The sequence below is a fragment of the Cavia porcellus genome, unplaced genomic scaffold, assembly GCF_034190915.1.
Source record: "Cavia porcellus strain 051 isolate PalLab524CR breed Dunkin Hartley unplaced genomic scaffold, mCavPor4.1 scaffold_17, whole genome shotgun sequence".
In the NCBI taxonomy this organism is placed as follows: Eukaryota; Metazoa; Chordata; class Mammalia; order Rodentia; family Caviidae; genus Cavia; species Cavia porcellus.
Window position 1 is genome coordinate 74,490,811 of NW_026947500.1, and position 19,017 is coordinate 74,509,827.

General features: G+C 61.4%; 2 protein-coding genes across 7 annotated transcripts; one reads left to right on the forward strand and one right to left on the reverse strand.

Moving 5' to 3' along the window:
* Positions 1–56: 56 nt before the first annotated feature.
* Med16 (mediator complex subunit 16) lies at positions 57–13,204 on the forward strand. 6 transcript variants are annotated; one of them, XM_003460889.5, is made up of 15 exons: positions 57–212; positions 1,219–1,384; positions 2,067–2,174; positions 2,278–2,447; positions 3,296–3,727; positions 4,443–4,548; positions 6,713–6,868; positions 8,054–8,265; positions 8,373–8,579; positions 9,474–9,684; positions 10,780–10,913; positions 11,238–11,430; positions 11,725–11,941; positions 12,643–12,726; positions 12,811–13,204. In XM_003460889.5, the coding sequence occupies exons 1-15, from the start codon at positions 135–137 to the stop codon at positions 12,935–12,937; spliced, it is 2,601 nt and encodes an 866-aa protein (XP_003460937.2). In that variant the 5' UTR covers positions 57–134; the 3' UTR covers positions 12,938–13,204. The 6 variants fall into 6 exon arrangements, with proteins under 6 accessions (XP_003460937.2, XP_063085280.1, XP_063085276.1 ...); XM_063229206.1 differs by lacking the exon at positions 57–212 and adding an exon at positions 223–354; XM_063229208.1 differs by lacking the exon at positions 57–212 and adding an exon at positions 297–320.
* Positions 13,205–15,245: 2,041 nt separating this feature from the next.
* Cfd (complement factor D) lies at positions 15,246–17,513 on the reverse strand. Its single transcript, XM_013145622.3, has 5 exons — positions 17,354–17,513; positions 16,562–16,718; positions 16,262–16,403; positions 15,893–16,150; positions 15,246–15,471 (listed from the first exon to the last, which is right to left on the reverse strand). Exons 1-5 carry the CDS (start codon positions 17,397–17,399, stop codon positions 15,316–15,318), a joined length of 759 nt encoding a protein of 252 aa, XP_013001076.1. The 5' UTR covers positions 17,400–17,513; the 3' UTR covers positions 15,246–15,315.
* Between the last annotated feature and the right edge of the window lie 1,504 nt (positions 17,514–19,017).

The window sequence follows — 19,017 nt, forward strand, 5'->3', positions numbered from 1 at the left end:
ATATAACTGCAGTGGCTGCTGGGAATTTCTATATGCAAATAATCCAAGAAGTCAAGCTGTGCTGGAGCCATCGCCATCCCACAGGTCTTTGCGAAGCCCTGGTGCCGCTCCGGCGACTCGTTGGTCCGGAAAAGATGGCGGCACAGGAGTTGGGCCGCTGGGGCGAGTACGGGCCGCGGCCGCCCGCTCGGCTGGGCGCTCGTGCCAGCCAGGTGAGCGCGTAACTGTGGCGGCCTGGAGAGGTCTGCCGGCCTCCGGACGGCATCCGCGGCCCCTGGAAGTTACTGCGGGACCTGCCGGATGCGGGGCGGGGCTTACAGGTCAGGGGGCGGGGCCGGCCGTAGAGGATCCTGGGTAAGCGACTTGAAGCTCGGGGTGGGGCCTTGGGCGGGAATTTGGGGTGAGACCCGCACTGATGCCCACGCTGGGGTCGGGGAGTGGGGTCTGAGGACCTTGAGTGTCTGGGAGCAGGACAGAGAGAGCTGAGGGTGCAGGGACGGTCGCAGAACTTGGTACGGGGTCTGGAGGTCTTGGGTCCCTGGGTGCAACCTGGGAGTTTGTGGCCCACCGGGGAATCGCGGGGTCTGGAGGTGGAAGCGTGTTGGGGGCAGGGCCTGAAGGCTGTTTAAGGGGCCTGTGATGAGAGCTTGGGGTCCAGGGTGCGACGTGTAGGGTGAGAAGCAACGGCGCGGGGGGTATTGAGCGAAATGAGTCAGAGTACTTGTGTTCCCCCGGCCACTGCAGTGGTGCAGGGAGATGCTGTCCCATTGATGCCAAGTCCCTAGAAAGTCACTGCCCCTCCCGCCCTGCCCCTTACGTCCTCAAAGCCTCTGCTCTCCCCTCAGAATAGACCCAGCGTCCATGCACAGTCTCTCCTGACCCCCTTCCGCCCTTGCTGTCCCCTGCACCAGGGCAGTGACCTCTCCCTGTCCCCCACTGCACCCATACCCTCCATGATTTGCCCCTGGAGAGTGCAGCCTGAAGGGCCTGCAGAAACCTAAGACTGTGTCCGCCCTCTTGGCTCCCACCTGGTGGAGGATGGACACCCACAGGCCCGGGAACGTCCCCCCACCTTCTTGTCCTAAAATCGCCACGCTTAAATCTGGCCACAGCCCAGGCTGCATGTGACCCCTGGACCTTTGCACTGGCTGATGCTGTCCTTAGTTCCCTCCGGGCAGCCCAGTATAACACTCATCGCATCATCCCTGCCCCTGACAGGAGCCAGCAACGGCCTTGGGCACGGTGGGCACCATGGATCTGGCATACGTGTGCGAGTGGGAGAAATGGCCCAAGAGCACCCACTGCCCCTCGGTGCCCCTGGCCTGTGCATGGTCATGCCGAAACCTCATCGCCTTCACCACGGACCTGCGGAATGATGACCAGGGTGGGTCCCTGCCCAGCCCGCTGCTCCCTGCGCCTTCGGAGATGGGCAGCCAGGGTCTTAAGCCCCGTCCCTCTGCACTGGGGGTTGGGCATTGTCACCTCCAGGAAGCAGAGGCTCAGAGCCCTCCCATGCCTGGGACCTGGGGTTGCCCTGGTGAAGGCAACCGTGGGTGGACTGGCTAGGGCACGGTGACTCGGTGACTCAGGCCCCTGCTGGCGGGCCTGGCCATTGCTCTGGTAATAGGAGCTGTTAGGGTCACAAAGCACAGAGGCTCAGGATAATGAGGGAGACGGAGAGGGAGGCGCCCACTCGGAGCCTTTGAGGTCATTTTCTTCCCGTTTCATTGTCTGTGTCTTGTTTATGTATTTATTTATAGCGCTGGAAATTAGGCCTCAGCCTGAAACCCAGTTTTAGTTTTTATTTTGAGAGTGGGTCGCACTGAGCCATCCAGGCTTCTCTGCAATTTGCAACCCTCCAGACTCGGCCTCCCAGAGCATGGGGGGGCCAGGTGTGCGCCACCACCCCTGGCTTCTGTGTCCCTTTCAAAAGCATGTTCGAAGCCACATCGGCGGCCAGTTCCTTACATTTCAGCTGTGGTCCTTAGCACAGGGACCACCCCATGGGCTTCGGCCTCCTCTGGCAGGCCCAGGTGGCAGGGCTGACCATGGCCAATCCCCCCCAGACCTGACCCGCATGATCCACATCCTGGACACCGAGCACCCCTGGGACGTGCACTCCATCAACTCGGGCCACAGCGAGGCCATCACCTGCCTGGAGTGGGACCAGTCAGGTGAGGCTGGGAGCCTGGGTCTGCAGGTCCCCGAGCTGTGGGTCCTGCCTTTCGGGCTCAGTCCTCTCGTCCAGGGAGGCCATGACGTAGCTCTGTCCCACAGGCTCCCGGCTGCTCTCGGCTGATGCCGATGGGCAGATCAAGTGCTGGAACATGGTGGACCACCTGGCCAACAGCTGGGAGAGCCGTGTGGGCAGCCTGGTGGAGGGCGACCCCATCGTGGCCCTGTCCTGGCTGCACAATGGTGTCAAGCTGGCCCTGCATGTGGAAAAGGTAGGTGGCCCCAGCAAGATGCGCGCCCCACTGCCCACCGGCCATCCTGTCTGCTGTGCAGTGTGAGCGTCCTAGGTTCCTCTGTGAGCTCTGGACGAGGTTCACACCTAGAATCAAACTCTGAATCTGAGTTCAAGCTGGGAATGGTGGCTCAGACCCGTCATTCCAGCATTCAGGAGGCTGACAGGCAGGATGATTGTTGCAAGTTCGAGGCCAGCCTGGGCTACAAAATGAGCTCAAGGCCTACCTGAACCACAGTGAAATCCTACCTCAGAAAAACCAAAAAAAATTTGTTAAAAACACCAAAACTTTGGGCTGGGGTTTTAGCTCAGCGGCATAAGCGCCTGCCTGGCACGTGCAAGGTCATGAGTTCAATCCCCAGTACCACCAAAAAAAAACCCCACAAAACCAAACCCCAAAACCTGGGCCAGGGGTTTAGCTCAGCGGCCCAAGTGCCTGCTTGGCAAATGTGAGGTCATGAGTTTGATGCCTGGTAACAACAACAAAAAAAAACCAAGTCAGAAGGCGGTGCCAGCTACCCCAGCTGAGAAATGAGCAGGTTCCCAATTTAGCAAGACCTGGTCTCAAGAAATAAAAAGGGCTGGGTGGAGCTCAGTGCAGAGGCCCTGGGTTCAATCCCTGTTATGGCAAAAGTAAACGGAAGCCGTTTTTTGGACCTTAGAAAGGAGGAGATGCCCATTTCGGATGGTGCCAGGTTGCGAGGCCGTAGTTGAGCACCATGCCGCCTCTGCCTTGTGCGCTGGCGTCCCGGGGTGCTGCCCTTGGGTGAGGGGCGTGGGGTGCCCGCGGTGACCCAGGGGCTGAGCGAGCCCCCTCCCGCTCCCCAGTCCGGCGCCTCCAGCTTCAGCGAGAAGTTCTCCCGCGTGAAGTTCTCACCCTCGCTCACGCTGTTCGGCGGGAAGCCCATGGAGGGCTGGATCGCCGTGACGGTCAGCGGGCTGGTCACCGTGTCCCTGCTCAAGCCCAGCGGCCAGGTGCTGACGTCCACCGAGAGCCTGTGCCGGCTGCGCGGCCGTGTGGCGCTGGCCGACATCGCCTTCACGGGCGGTGGGAACATCGTGGTGGCCACGGCGGACGGCAGCAGCGCGCTGCCCGTGCAGTTCTACAAGGTGTGCGTGAGCGTGGTCAGCGAGAAGTGCCGCATCGACACCGAGATCCTGCCCTCCCTGTTCATGCGCTGCACCACCGACCCGCACCGCAAGGACCGCTTCCCCGCCATCACCCACCTCAAGTTCCTGGCGCGAGACATGTCCGAGCAGGTGGGGGCCGGCGCGCTGGGCGGGGCCTGGTGTCTGGGAGAACCTGGAGCTGCCCGCAGCCCTTGGCTTGTAGCCCCATCCTCCATCCGCAGAGCCAGCGGTGCCCCTTGCCATCCCATGACCCATACCCCCGAGCCCCAGGCAGTCAGAATGACCCCATTAGCACCCCTTCTGCTGCAGGAGGTGACGGGTGCTCTGGTCCCTGGGATTAGGACAGTGTTGGTTTTGTTTTTGTTTTGTATGTCTTTTTTTTTTGTTCTCTTTGAGATGAGGTCTCCCTATGCCGTCCAGGCTGGCCTTGAGCTCACTGTGTAGCCCAGCTGGTCTCGAATTCCCAACAATCCTCCTGCCTCAGCCTCCCGAGTGCTGGGATGACAGGCGCGCGCCCCCGCACCCGGCTGTTTTTTCTCTTTTTGAGAAGAGTTCACGCTGTGTAGTTCAGACTGGCCTCCAAATCATGGCAGTCCTCCTGCCTCAGTGTCCCAAAAGCTGGGGTGACAGACATGGGCCACCACACCCATGGGACAGATGTGCCGCTGAGGCTGTTGCTCAGCCTGCCACACCCCATTGTGCTCCCACAAATCTCTGAGGCCGCAGGTGTCTCGGCCTTCCCCCCACCACGGGAAGCGCCCCCTAGTGGTGACATGCGCGGTCTCCGGAGAGGCCGCAGTGGGTGGGGAGGGGACACAGGACGCCAGGCCCCTGTCCCCCGCAGGTGCTGCTGTGCGCGTCCAGCCAGACCAGCAGCCTGGTGGAGTGCTGGTCCCTGCGCAAGGAGGGGCTGCCGGTGAACAACATCTTCCAGCAGATCGCGCCCGCCGGTGAGGCCCCGCCGCCCTGGGGAGGGTGGGGGTTGGGGGCCGCTGGGGGCTGGGAACGGAAGGCAGGCAGCAACCCCGACGGCCGCTAGGTTTTCATTTGTGCAGGTTCATTTGTTCACTCCGCCCTCCTTGTCCTCCTTGGCCACCGAGCGCAGGAGACAGGCTCCGAAAGAGGAGTTGCGTGCCCCCATCACCCAGCAAGGGGGGAGCAGCCCAGGTCCAGCCCAGGGAGTGGCCGTGCCAAGGTCCGGGGTGAGGCTGTGGCCCCAGCAGGGCTTCGGGACCGCAGGGGGACACCGTGGCCTAAAATGGGTGTAATCTTTCCGAGACCCCAGTTTCACGAGGAGGTCGGGGCGGGGAGGGGGCTGAGTGGATTTGTGGGGGCTGCGTCCCCTGGCCCCTCTGCAGCAGCCCTGCTCTCCCGGTCCCTCCCAGAGCCATGGCCCACCCTCAGCCCTCCCTGAAGGCCACCTCAGTCGTGTTCTGGTCTTTGGATTCACTGAGGCAGGGTGTGCAGTTCCGCCTCGCCTTGGACTCCTGTGTAGCCCAGGCTGGCCTCAAACTCCAGGGGCTCTTCCTGCCTCGGTCTCCTAAGTCCTGGGTTACAGGTGTCCCCGCCATGCCTAGCTCTGAAGCCACTCAGTTCTCAAAACCCCCCGGATTCCCGGACCCCCCTGAGGAGCCTGTGGGTTTCAGCCCAGCCCGAGCTGTGCAGCCCCCTTCCCCCGCCCCTTCCCCCGCCCCGACAGCGCCTGCTGCCCATTAGTGCTAATGGGCCCTGCAGAGGCCTGGTGGGCGGGCCAGCGCTGATGGAAGCCGCTAATGAGCGGGGTCAAGAGGCCCCTGAACTGGCAGCCACCTTTACATAAACCTCCCATTGTGTGGTCCGGAGCAAAGGGGAGGTTGCCCCTTCCAGCCGAGTCACCCTGAGTCACCTCCCAAGCAGCAGGCAGGCCCAGAGGTCCGGGCTCCTCAGGGCCAGGTGGCCACTAGCCCTTGCCTCCTGGGCCTCGCTGGGCACAGCCATGGCCCTGCCGTGGTCAGGAATGGCAGTGTCCCCTGAAGCCCGATCACACAGTCCTGGGAACCTGGCGCATCTCACCCATTCAGGAAGTCATCACTCCCACAAACGCTCACGGTCCCGGGGTGTGGCCTCTGCCAGCCCCTGCCACCTTCCCAAGGGCCCCCCACTCCCCTTGACCTGTGACCTAGGGCTGGTGGCCGTGACCCACGCTGGGGTGAAGGCCAGGGCGCAGGTCCACAAGGCCAGGCCCTGGTGACAGCCCTGCACACTCCCCATGCTGCCCGTGACCAGGTCCTCCAAGAGACACTGAGACTACTCTAGGCCTTGGTTTCCCCTGGAGAAAGATGCTGGCCAGATTCTCTGAGGGCCTGGGAGGCCACGGGAAGGAGGCTGGGGCTGGGGATGCAGGGCACTGCTTTCCCTCCCCGAGTCCATGACCGGCTCCTTGTCCTCGCCGGGCCTGGTTATTCCTGTCACTGTGGGACATCTGTCCCCACTGCCATGCGTAGGTGCTGGAAAACTGAAGGCCACGCGTGGAGGCTGCTGCTTTACCAGCTGAGGGCATGGGGCTCTCATGCCACACAGCCTTCTGGGGGTGGACTGGGGGACTGGGTTCTAACCAGGACTTCGCAGGTGACAAGAAACACAATGTCACCTCTAGCTGGCTTGGGTCAGGAAGGGCTTCTGGCTCCGGGTCAGTGTGGCACTGCACCAGCAGGGGACAGGAAAGTGTCCCCACCACCAGCTCACACCCAGGGCTGGCTGGGTGCTGAATCACAGCCGCTCAGGAAGCTGAGGCAGGAGGGTTCCTAAGTTGAGGCCCAGCCTAGGCAACTTAGAAGACGCTGCCTCAAAGTAGAAATAATGTAAGGGTTTGGGTGTAGCTCAGCGATTAGCGTCCCTGGGTCCCCTCTGGAAATGAAATCAGGGCTGAGTCCCATGGGCAGCCTCGGGTCACGGCCACCCTGAGCTAGCCAGCCGGAGGAGCTGCACACTCCACCGGGCCAGCCCTGCATCCTCTGCTTAGGAGGCAGCAAGGATGGATGGGACCAGGAGGAGAGAACGCGGGGTGCTCTGACAGCTTTGTCAGTCCCCCCCCTTCTTTCTGTCACCCTATTTTCTTGTCCCACAACATTCCAGTTGGTGACAAACAACCCATGATCCTCAAATGGCGGATCCTCTCAGCCACCAACGACCTGGACCGTGTGTCGGCCGTTGCACTGCCCAAGCTGCCCATCTCACTCACCAACACTGACCTCAAGGTGGCCAGTGACACCCAGTTCTATCCCGGCCTCGGTATGTGGCCCCCAGCAGGTCCCCTGGGGGTGGGTGACCAGCTGGCCTGGGGGACACAAACTTTGCGCCTTCATATGCAAAGAGCAGTTACAGATCAATAACATGGGGTGACTCTCTCCCAGGCCGCACTTAGCAGCCACAGTGCTGGCCCTAAGGCTGTCCGGTGCTGTTCCCCACTGTAAGGGGCTGGGGTCTGTCTGTACCTCAGGCTGTTCTCCCAAGTGTCAAAGAGCACACCAAGCCTGACCTTCGTGTGTGTGTGTGGGGGGGGGGGGGGGGAGGCTGCAGGTCAAACCCTGAGCCTTCACACTCGGCGCCATCTCCTGGCCACTTTTTTTAATTTTTAATTTTGAGACAGGGCCAAGTGTGGCGTCTCACCACGGCTCTCGAGTTCTCCAGGCTGGGCTCTTAACTTGCCATGGATCCTCCTGCCTCAGCCTCCCCGTGTCAGCCCATGCCCAGCTGGCTCAGGGCCTATTGTTGGGAGCCCACAGAGGACTGTGGAGACTCAGCTTCTGGCCTGGAAGCCATGCCCAGATTCTCAGCATCAGCCTGGCCTCTTCACCACCTCTGAGGATGGCTCAGTCCTCTGGTGTGTGCTGGGCCCTGGGGACCGGCCTGCCCTCAAGGAGAAGCAGAGCCCAGTGGTTTTCTCAGGACCACAGGAGTGTTGGTGGCTGCCATCAGTCCCCCAACCCTGCCACTGTCCGAAGTCTCCAGGAGCCCAGGCTGCTCTGCGCCCCTCACCAGAGCCCTGATCTTGCTGCACTGAAGGGTCCCTCATTGGGAACACATATCCCTAACCTGATCCCACATCAGCTGGGACCCAGCCTGGTGCTGGGGCAGCTGGGGCAGGGTCTGAAGCCACCATGTTCTGGGGGTCTAAAAGGGTATAGCCGGGCGTGGTGGCGCATGCCTGTCAGCCCAGCCCAGCCCAAGAGGCTGAGGCAGGAGGATTTTTGCAAGTTGGAGGCCAGCCTGGGCTACAAAGTGAGCTTAAGACAAGCCAGAACTGCATGGCGAGACCCTGTCTCAAAAAAGACAAAGTAAAGGGTATGGGGCGAGCGGCTGCTGGACTTGGGGGGCTCCAGCCCCCCGACGGGCCACCCCCAACTCAAGTCCAAAGCTGATGCCCATAGCTGCTCGCGCCCAGCCCTCGCCCACGCTGACTGCGGGTCCCCTCAGGGCTGGCACTGGCCTTCCACGACGGCAGCGTCCATGTCGTGCACCGGCTGTCGCTGCAGACCATGGCCGTGTTCTACAGCTCGGCCACGCCGCGCTCCGTGGACGAGCCTGCCATCAAGCGCGCGCGTGCCGCCGGCCCCTCTGTGCACTTCAAGGCCATGCAGCTGTCCTGGACCTCCCTGGCCCTGGTGGGCATCGACAACCACGGGAAGGTGTGCACCGTCACCCTGCGGCTGGGGTCTGGCGGGGGCGGGGATGGGGTGGTGGGACAGGCAGGGGGACCCGCGCCCCGCAAACCTGCGCCCTTGCCGCCCCGCAGCTCAGCATGCTACGCATCTCGCCCTCCATGGGGCACGCGCTGGAGGTGGGCCTGGCGCTGCGGCACCTGCTCTTCCTGCTGGAGTACTGCATGGTGACCGGCTACGACTGGTGGGACATCCTGCTGCACGTGCAGCCCGCCATGGTGCAGAGCCTGGTGGAGCGGCTGCACGAGGAATACACACGCCAGAAGGCGGCGCTGCAGCAGGTGGGCGGGGCCGCGACGGCCGTGGGCGGGGCCGTGGGCGGGTGGGCGGGCTGAAAGTGCGGGACCTGGGGGTGGGGGAGGGAGCCAACCGGACAGGTGAGAATAAGCGGGCAGGGGAGGCCATGGGCGCAGGACGAGGTGGCAGGGGCCCGTATGGAGCAGGTGAACTGGCCTTAAGTCTAGGATAGATGAGGTTGTGCAGAGTGTAGAGGCTCCAACCTGCTGCAGACTCTTTAAAAACCTGTGCTTTGTCCACACCCATAGTGGTGTGGACCTGTGGCCTTGTCAGCCCAGCACTATGGGAGGCTGAGGCAGGAGAATTGCAAGTGGACCCCCCACCCTCAGAAAACTCATTGATCCCTAACAAGACCCTGTCTCAAAAATTAATTTTTGTTTTAATAAAAAAAAATTAATTTTTGCCGGGCCTGGTGGCACGTGGCCATAATCCCAACACTCTGGGAAGCTGAGGCAGGAGAATCACCACCTGGACTCACATAGCGCGTTCAAGGCCAGCCTGAACTGCACAGGGAGACCCTCCAGAACAGCGGGGTCAGGCTGCGCAGCTGTGCCCTGGGGTGCCAGCAGGGAAAGTGAAGGGCTGAGAGCAGAGGGGAGGAGAAGTCCTGACACCCCTCAGTGGGACACCTGAGACCCCTCTTCCCAGGGCCCACAGTACCCAGCACCACTGAGCCTTAGAAGCTGTCTTGTGAGCCAGGTGTGGCGCCGGATGCCTGTCATCCATGCTACACTGGAGGCCGAGGCAGGAGGGTTTCGGGTCTTCTTGCTGTGTTTAGCCCTCACATGAGGCCCCATGTCTCATCCAGACAGTGCTGCACCCACCAGGCCGGGCGGTGTCCCCGGCCCCCAGCCCCTCCTCTCTGCCCTCTTCCCCAGGTCCTGTCCACCCGCATCCTGGCCATGAAGGCCTCGTTGTGCAGGCTGTCGCCCTGCACAGTGACACGCGTGTGCGACTACCACACCAAGCTCTTCCTGGTGGCCATCAGCTCCACCCTCAAGTCCCTGCTGCGCCCCCACTTCCTCAACACGCCCGACAAGAGCCCCGGGGACCGGCTGACTGAGATCTGCGCCAAGATCACCGATGCGGGTGAGTGGGGCGGTGACAGGCGCCTCGGTTCCCGCTGCCAGTCACCTGGGATTATGGGAGGAGTTTGGAGCAAACCCCAAGATGCTTTTGGGACCGCCCCATCTAGACAGCCAGGCAGAGCCTGCACCCTGGCTCCATGCTTACCTTTCCCTTTAAAAAGTAAGCTTCCAAGGGCAAGGCGATGCAAGCGTGTTATCCCAGGACTTAGGAGGCTGAGGCAGGAGGATCGCTGCAAGTTGGAGGCTGGCCTGGGCTACATACCCAGACTCTGTCTCCAAAAGAATCTTTTTTTCTTTTTTACCTAAAAATTCAGATTTCGGGACTGGGTATAAGCACCTGCATGGCAAGCATGAGATTATAAATTCAATCTCCAGTGCCAAAGGGGAAAAAGAAATTTCAAATTCTACCTGGGGGAAGTGGCTCCCACAGCCTGTTAGCCCAGCAACTCTGGAGGCTGAGGCAGGAAGAGCCGCCTGAGGTCAGCCTGAGAAATTTCTTGAAGCCCTGTCTGAAAATGAAAAATACATAAAAAGGGCCGGGCCCCTGGTGTAGCGTGCTGGGAGTGCGCTTGGCCCGCGCAGGCGGAGGCGTGGGAGCTGCACCCTGTAGAGAAAGCAGCACTGGAGCCCAGCATGGCCTTTCCCTCGCTGTCCAGAGGGGGCGCTGCCCGCCAGGCTGGCGGGAGGTGGCATGGGACTTCCCTGGCCATCTGCCGTCCCCAGCTCTGGAAGGGACACGCCACAGCATCCCGGGTGCTCCCCCACGCTGGCACCTGGGCCTGTGCTGTGTGTGTCCCCGGTACATCCCAGGGGCTGCGGAGCGCTTCCTCACTACGCTGTTTCCTCGGTGCCTTTTTCACGGCTGTTTAAGTATCCATCCCACCCAGGCACAGGCTTTCATTCAGCGATACCCTGGTTTGATCAGAAGCCTACGCTTCTGGTGGCATCTGTTGTCATCCTAAGCTGCACCCACGGGCATCCACCGGGCGTCTGACGGGTGCCGGGCACCACGCTGGGGCCAGAACCGAGGGTGCTCAGTCCATGCAGGTTGAAGAACCTCAGGGCCCCTGACCACCCTGTCCTCGTCTCCTTTCAGACATCGATAAGGTCATGATCAACCTCAAGACGGAGGAGTTTGTTCTGGACACGAACACACTCCAGGCGCTGCAGCAGCTCCTCCAGTGGGTGGGAGACTTTGTGCTCTACCTGCTGGCCAGCCTGCCCAACCAGGTGCGCGTGCGCAGTCCCTCGTAGCCCCGCCCCTTGTAGCCCCGCCTATCCTTTAAGTCCCACCCACAAATCTCACTGTGGCCCCGCCTTTATCACCACCTTTCCCACCAAGGCCCCCTGCGGTCCTGCTCTCCTCTGCTGCCTCTCACCCTAAGTATGAGGGGTGCACGGTGGTTCGGAGCTGTGAAATCCCAGCCCTGGGGACAGAGGGAATCCGGCTGCACTGACCGGGCAATCTGGAGGTGTCCCTAGCCCCCACATACCGCTGTCAGGAGTAGCCAGTGTCCCCCGGACTGCATGCTCACTGTGACGACTGCCTCACAGGGTTCCCCGCTGCGGCCGGGCCACAGCTTCCTACGGGATGGCACCTCGCTAGGCATGCTTCGGGAGCTGATGGTGGTCATCCGCATCTGGGGTCTGCTGAAGCCCAGCTGCCTGCCCGTGTACACAGCCACGTCTGACACGCAGGACAGCATGTCCCTGCTCTTCCGCCTACTCACCAAGCTCTGGATATGCTGTGAGGCACCCTGCCTTCTGCTCTCATCTCCCCACCAAAATACAAGCCCTAGTGGGGTCCCCCTACCATAGCAGAAGATCCCATAGACAGAAGCAGCTCAAGGCCTGTTTTAGAAAGGAGGTCACTGGAGCCAGAGATTAGGAGGGACTTCCCAGGGCCACCCAGCAAAGCAGGCCAGAGCTGGCCCTGGACCTGGTGCACCCTGGTCCCCTGCACAGGTCCATGTGTGTCCTAACAGGCAGTGGGTGAGGTTCCAGGCTGGCCACCACAGGTGACGATGTCTCCGCCCTGCAGGCCGCGATGAAGGGCCAGCAAGTGAGCCAGACGAGGCCCTGGTAGACGAGTGCTGCCTGCTGCCCAGCCAGCTGCTGGTGCCCACGCTGGACTGGCTGCCCGTCAGCGATGGGCTGGTCAGCCGCCTGCAGCCCAAGCAGCCTGTGCGCCTGCACTTTGGCAAGGCACCCATGCTGCCTGGCAGCACCCCCACCTCACAACTGGACGGCCTGGCCAGGTGTGCCCCGGCCCCGGGTTTCTGCCGTGTGGGGATGTGCATGCTTGCCCCTCCTCTGTGCTGCCCCAGGCTGTGCGTGCATGGCTGCTCCCCTCCTGGCTTCTTCCTTTGGGCCTCGGGCTGTGGCTCAGTGGTGAGCACTTGCCTAGCACGCACCAAGCCCCGGGGTTCCTCCTTCCCAAGGACCCAGGGCCTTTGCACAGGATCCCTGCACCGTAGGGGTGCGTGCCCAGGTCTGCTGACCCCCATCTTCACTGCACAGTGGTCCTGAGGTGGTGGTGGCAGCCACCCCGTCTGCAGGGAAGCAGCTTCAATTTAGTTGTATCTGACTGGTGGTGCACCTGTCATCCCAGCACTCTGGGAGGCTGAAGCAGGAGAATTTCTAGTTAAAGTCCAGCTTGGGCAGCTTAGTGAGACCCTGCCTCAAAATTTACAAAAGGGCTGGGGTGTAGCTCAGTGCAGAGGTCCTGGGTTCAGTCTAGGGTACTCAAAAAAGGCAAGGTCACTTGGACATTTTTTATAGCCCGGCGGTCCATACCAGCCTCCCGCTTGGATGGTGGCAGAGGTGCTGGGCGGCCCCCCTGGGAGCAGGCTCTCTGTCAGGGCACCAGCCCGCCCGGCCCACCAAGGCCACCACCCCCGTAGACAGAGGCCCTGCCCTGGCTGTCCCCACCTCCCCTCACACCAGCCCCCCCCCCCAGGGTTCCGGGCCAGCCCAAGATCGACCACCTGCGGCGGCTGCACCTGGGCGCCTACCCCACCGAGGGCTGCAAGGCCTGTGCCAGGTACGGCGGGCGCCGGGCTGTGGGCGAGGCCCAGCCTGGGGGCGGCCCCCGCTCACCTGAGCCCATCCTGCCGCCCGTCCCTAGGTGTGGCTGCGTCACCATGCTCAAGTCCCCCAACAAGGCGACCGCAGTGAAGCAGTGGGAACAGCGCTGGACCAAAAACTGCCTGTGCGGGGGGCTGTGGCGGAAGATGCCCCTCAGCTTCTCCTGAGGCGGCCCAGCACGGCCCACGGCACAGTCGGGCCCAGAGCGGGTCACACAGCCCGTGGGGCCGCGGGGCGCCCCACCCGTGTGCAGAGCGCCCGAGACCTCGAGTGGGAGCCTGGTCGGAGCCAGGCAGGGTGGCAAGCAAATGGTTTCAGCACTTAGGAGGCTGAGGCAGAAGGGTGGCCTCAGCTGGGATTACCTAGGGGGTCCCTCAGCCAAAAAAAACAGCGGGGGAGGGCTCATCAGGCCCCTGTATTCCCATTTGTTTATATTTTATTTTATTTTATTTTTGTAATGTTCCCCTTAGAACATGCCTGGTGGGGCTGGGGATTTAGCTCAGTGGCATAAACGCCTGCCTTGCAAGCAGGCAGTCGTGAGTTCGATCCCTGGTACTGAAAAAGACAACAAAAAAAAAAAATGCCTGGTGCTCAGCCACGTGCCTCAGTTTCCCTCTTGTGTCCGCAGAACCTGTCACCTGGTGTGTGCTGAGAGCAGGCGGGGGGGGGGTCCTTTTCATCTGTCCCCTCCTCGCTTTGCCTTGTCTTCCTCTGTCCCCCTCCACCCCGCCTCTCTGAAGCTCTCAGGCCTGCGTCCCCAGAGGTCCAGCTTGCCACCTAGCAGCACGGTCATGGATTATGTCATTGTGTCGAGTCCCCCGCAGGTTTCAGGCGAGCCCTGCCTGGATGCAGTAATTGGCTGTCCTTTGCACCCCACAGGGCACCCGGCTGCATGTGAGCCCAGGTCAGTGTGAGGCTGGGGAGCAGCCACCCCAGAGCCGCAGGCAGGGCAGCCCCGTGGGGTGATGGGGCCAGGCACCCCAGGAAGCCTTGGGGACAGGTTTGTGAGCGTGTGGCCAGGCAGAGGCCGCACTTCCAATCCCCACCCTGTCGCTGTACCTCCCTTGATGCCACGCTGTTGCTTTACTGGGTCTGAGGCCACATCCATTAGGAGTGGCATCCGTGTCTTTTGCCTGGGGTCAGGTAGACACCTGCTGCCACCAAGGCTGGCAGGAGGCGACAGCCTCATCCCCTGGGCCTCGGCCTGGGCCCACACCACCAGGCCTGGCATCCCTGGTTTGGGTTGCTAACTGGGGAACTCCTCCTACCACGGGCAAGCTGGCAGGGTGGGGACCAAGGGGAGGTCACACATTGGGGATGGCCACTGTGGGCGGCTTCTGAAACATTCAGTTGGCCAAGATGAGGTGGGCATTCTGGGACATTCTATGTCCCCACCATAGGGCTTCCTGACAATCTCATTTCTGTGGAGCTCCACGCCTGGGCTCAGCAGTGGGGAAGCCTGACCTGTGTCCCTGGGCACAGTTCTTGGAGGCTTAGAGGATGCTCCCCAGCACACCTGTCAGCCTCCTTCACAGCCACCTCCTCCTCCAGAGACCCCCATGGCTACCCCTGACCACAGCATAGGGCTGAAAATGCCCAGGGGGTCTTGGAGCCAAGCAGGTGTGACACCCCACATGTCACTCTGCACCCTGGCTCTCAGTACTCAAGAGGCCCTCCACCAGTGCCCCAGGCCCTGACTTCCTTTGGGCGAGTGGGGTTGGGCCCATGCAGGGTGACATCAGCCCATCACGCCTGCCTGCATGACCCAGCCTGTCCCCAGGGCCACAGAGAAGGCTCCTGTCCTTCCTGTCTCCAGGGTGTGTGAGTGACAGCCGTCAGATCCATGGGGAGGTGGGAGAGCTGCTTTCCCAGGTCAGAGAGCTGCCCACTGCCTCTGGATCGATCCTGCTCCGTGGTGATAAAATAGGGCTTGCAGCCAGGCAGCACCTGTACCCAGACACATCGCCTGCTGGACAGTAACTGTGCCTGGGCCACGTCACTGTCCTCAGTGCTGTCCCGGACAATGCAGGACACCCTGGAAAAGCTGATTTTAAAATAAATAACCAGCATTTTCTGCATGCATCCTGAAGTATAAAAATCATCCATTGTTTATGCAAAATTTGTGTGTGTGTGTGTGTGTGACAGATACAGAGGCAGAAATAGGATCTGGCTGTATAGTTCTGGCCTTGAGCTCACTATGCAACCCAGGCTGGCCTCCAGCTTCATTGATCCTCCTGCCTTAGCCTCCTGAGTACTAGGATTACTGTTATGTGCCACTGCATCTGTCCAAAAATTTCCTTTAAAGCTGGGCATGGTGGCACACACCTGTATGCACAGTACTCAGGAGACTGAGGCAGAAACCAAAAGTTCAAAACCAGCCTGGGCTATATAGTGAGTTCGAGATAAACCTAAACTACAGAGAGCCTATCTCAAAATAAATAAAATGACACAAGGAATTCGTGCACACACGGAAGATGTAGTTAGGCAACCCAGACAGCTCTGGAAGCATTTATTATGGCTCCTGGGCTCGTTACTGCAGTCCCGCTCAGGCCGCTGCACCCAGCACGCTGTCGATCCAAGCTGTGTAGCTGGCTACGCGCGTGTAGATCCCCGGCTTCCTGCGGTTGCCACACACCCGGGATCCCGAGGTGACCACGCCCTCGAGCACGCCCCCGCACACCAGCGGGCCGCCAGAGTCACCCTGTGGGACGGGTCGGAGAGAGTCATAGACCCAACCTCTATTTTAGGCCCCGCCCCTCAGCTGCGAGCTCCACCCAGCCTTTAGCCTGTGCCCTTGCAAGCCCCGCCCCGTCTGCCAGGACTGGCCCTACCTCTCAGTCCTGGTTCACACCCTCTTTACCAGCCCCGCCCCTTCTTCGGGCTTCGCCACATCAGAACCAATCAATTTATGAGCCCTGCTCATTACTCGACCTGGGCCACGCCCACCCTTAAGGCCACGCCCCTTGCGGAGGTCCTCCTTCTCAGGCTCCACCCTTTCCCTGGCGCTACCCTATCCACGTGACCACTCTCCCCGCCCCTTCCGCAACCCTGCCCACTCACCGAGCCCCGCCCCAGCAGCCCCGCCCCACCCCGCCTCGGCCCCGCCCCGCGCGTCCACGCACCTTGCAGCTGTCACGCCGGTTGCTCTCCGCGCACATCATGCGTTCGGTGATGGTGCCGTCGTGGTACTGGCGCAGGTTACAGGTGGCCCGGTCTAGCACCGGCAGGCGCACGTGCTGCAGGCGGTCGGGTCGGCGACCCGTGTGACTGACGACGCCCCAACCGGCCACATCGCAGAGAGTCCCGGGCGCCACGTCGCGGTCCTGGCGCTGCAGGGGCAGAGGGCGCACGCGCGGGCCCAGCACCGCCTTCTCAGACAGCTGTTGGGGCAGGAGGCTACATCAGGGCTGCGTGGCCGGGGAAAGGTGGGGGCGAGATGGGGACCAAGGGGAAGCAGCGCAGCGGGCGAGACACCGCTGGCCAGGGCTGACCTGAAGCAGGAGGAGGTCGTGATCGATGGTGTCGGGACTGCTGTCCGGGTGGGGCACTGAGCGAGTCACGTCGTACAGGCGCTTGGAGGGCTCGGGCTGTGACAAGGAGTGCGCGCCCAGCAGCACCTGCACCTTGCCGTCCCTATGGACGGGGGCGGGGGCCGAGGTTGGTGCCCGGCCCGCAGGCCCCGCCCAGTCCTCAGGCCCCGCCCCCAGCCCAGCCTAAGGCCACGCCCATCGGACACGCCCCGGCCAGGAAGGCCACGCCCTCTGGGCCGCCCCACCCCGCCCTGCACTCACGCCTCCTCCAGGCAGTGCGCGGCGCTCAGCACCCACTGTGGAGCCACCAGGACGCCGCCGCACAGGTGTCTGCCGTCCACCTGCACCGACGCCATGTAGGGCCGCGCGTGGGCCTCGGCCTCCTGGCCGCCCAGGATCCGGCCGCGGGGCTGCGCCGCTGTGGTGGAGAGAGGGCCGTGAGGACCAGGGTGCAGCCTCCTGCCAGGCCCCCCCGGCCCTGGGGCCGCGGGCCCATCACTGTGGGGCGCAGTCCCAGCAGCTGCGGACGCAGACACCCAGTAGGGCGGTGGAGGCCCCAGATGGAGCCACAGGCGTTGGTGGGGTTTGGGCCAAATGCCAGCGCCACGCCCTGATCTAAGACTTTCAAATTAAACCTAAGAAAAGTGGGGCGACAAAACCTAATGCCCCCGCCTGCCCTGAAAGCCCCACAGGCCTCAGTTTCCACGGTAGAACTGTAGATTCCTGCTGTGGACAAAGTTCAGAGTTCTGAAGGCTCAGATTTCTTAAAACAGGGACCCACTAGGTAGCCCACGCTGACCTCTAACTCGCAGGGATCCTCCTGCCTCAGCCTCCTGAGTGCTGGGATGACAGGCGTGCGCCATCACACCTGGCCCCTTAGCTTTTTTCTTTTCTTTTTTTATATACCGGGGATTGAACTCACTATCTCGCCCTTGCTAGGCAGGCGCTTACTGCCACTGAGCTAAATCCCCGGCAGCCCCTTGGCTTTTGAAGCTGGCCGTTTGTGAAACTGGGGGACCCCAGGCCAAGCCCCCACTCCCCAGGCCCACTCACCACACACCGCAGCCCCCAAAAGGAGCAGAACCACCAAGCGGGCCATGGTAATCGCAGACTGGACACTGAGCCGGGTGTGATGGGGGCCTTTTATGGGGGTGGAGGGGGCGGATGCCTCCCAGGGGCCCCATCTGAGCCTAGGGCATCCATCCAGCTGGGGAAAGGGGAACCCGCCTGCCTGCCCAACCCCCTTTACCCCCCATTTCCTCATCCCCTTGCCAGACTTGGGAATAGGACAAGGGGTCTCTCCTGTCCCAAAGGGCCTGGCCAGATCCTACCCTGTGGGGGTGCCTCCTGGGGATGGCCAGGAAGAGGTGGCCCGGGTGCCCACCGCAGCCCACGTGTCCCCCAGGCCACTGTGTCCTTCCAGCCCCAAATTTCACAATAGCAGCTGGAGGTCCAAGTCTGTAAACAACTTGCTTAATCTTCCCCGCCCTTCTTCAATTCCTCCAGGGGTGCAGGGAGTACTTCCTAATGCCCCTGGACCATGCCCTTGGTCTGGGGGTGATTTGACACCCCAAGAAGCAGAGAGTTGCAAAGATAGAATGTAGAGATGGCTGGAAAGATGGTCAGAAACAAGTGACAAAAAAATAAAACATGTAAAACTGGTGCAGGCATCACTGAAGAAAACAGAGATTTTTGCCTTCAGGTATGGTTTGATCCAGGTGCCTAGATGAGGTCAAGCTCCCATTTCTGGTTTCTCCTTTCTTCTTTAATGGCTTCTCTGCCCACTAGGCTCCCCTGTTGTTGTCCCAGAGGCCCCAGACTCAACTTATGAGCCTTCCTAAAATGTCCCATCATAGCAGCCAAATTCTCAGGGCTGCTTCTGATTGGCTGAGTGAGAGGAGGAGCTCCCTCCCAGGCTGAAGCCTGGACACAGGATTTGATGCCCAGGGTCTGAGACAGTGGCGCTCTGTGGGGTGAGGGTTCGGGTCGGGAACGGCTGGGCGTGGTGGCGCACACCTGTGATCCCAGCGTCTGGGAGGCTGAGGCAGGAGTGTAGCCAGCCCAAGCGCAGCATAGATATTTAGCAACTTAGTGAGCCCCTGTCTCAAAAGATAAAATCAAAATACAATGGGCTGCGGATGTCGCTCAGTGTGAAGGCTCTGGGTTCAAATCCCAGTGCCAGAGGGGGGAAAAAAGAAAAGAAAGGGAAAGAGGCAGACAGAGGTGATTTGTCAGGCCCTCCCGTGTTTCCTTCTAACAGAAGAGCCAGGGCCGGGGCGCCGGGGGATGTGGCACAGAAGGAAAGCGGGCCTCAAATCAGAAGATCTGGGACTCAGGCCTCTCGGGACAGAGCCCAGATTGTGCAAGTGAGAATGTCAGATTACAGCAGCTCTTGGCCGCGGCCCAGGGCCCGGCAAGATGGAGCAGCCCGTTCCCCTCTGCGGCAGGGACGCTGAGGACACGGACAGGCCTCTGGGGTGGACCACGGCCCTCAGCAGGGGCTAATGAGGAAGGAGGTGCCTCGGGGCAGAGCGGGCCCTGGACTTATCCACTGTCACAAGGAGACACAGCTGAACTCTGGTAGTCCGCTTTTTCTGGTTTGTTCTTTCTTTCTTTCTTTCTTTCTTTCCTTTTAATACTTGAGTTGACCCCAGGGCCTTTGCACTGAGCTGCACCCCCAGGCCTTTTATTATTTATTTTGAGCCAGGTCTTGCTGT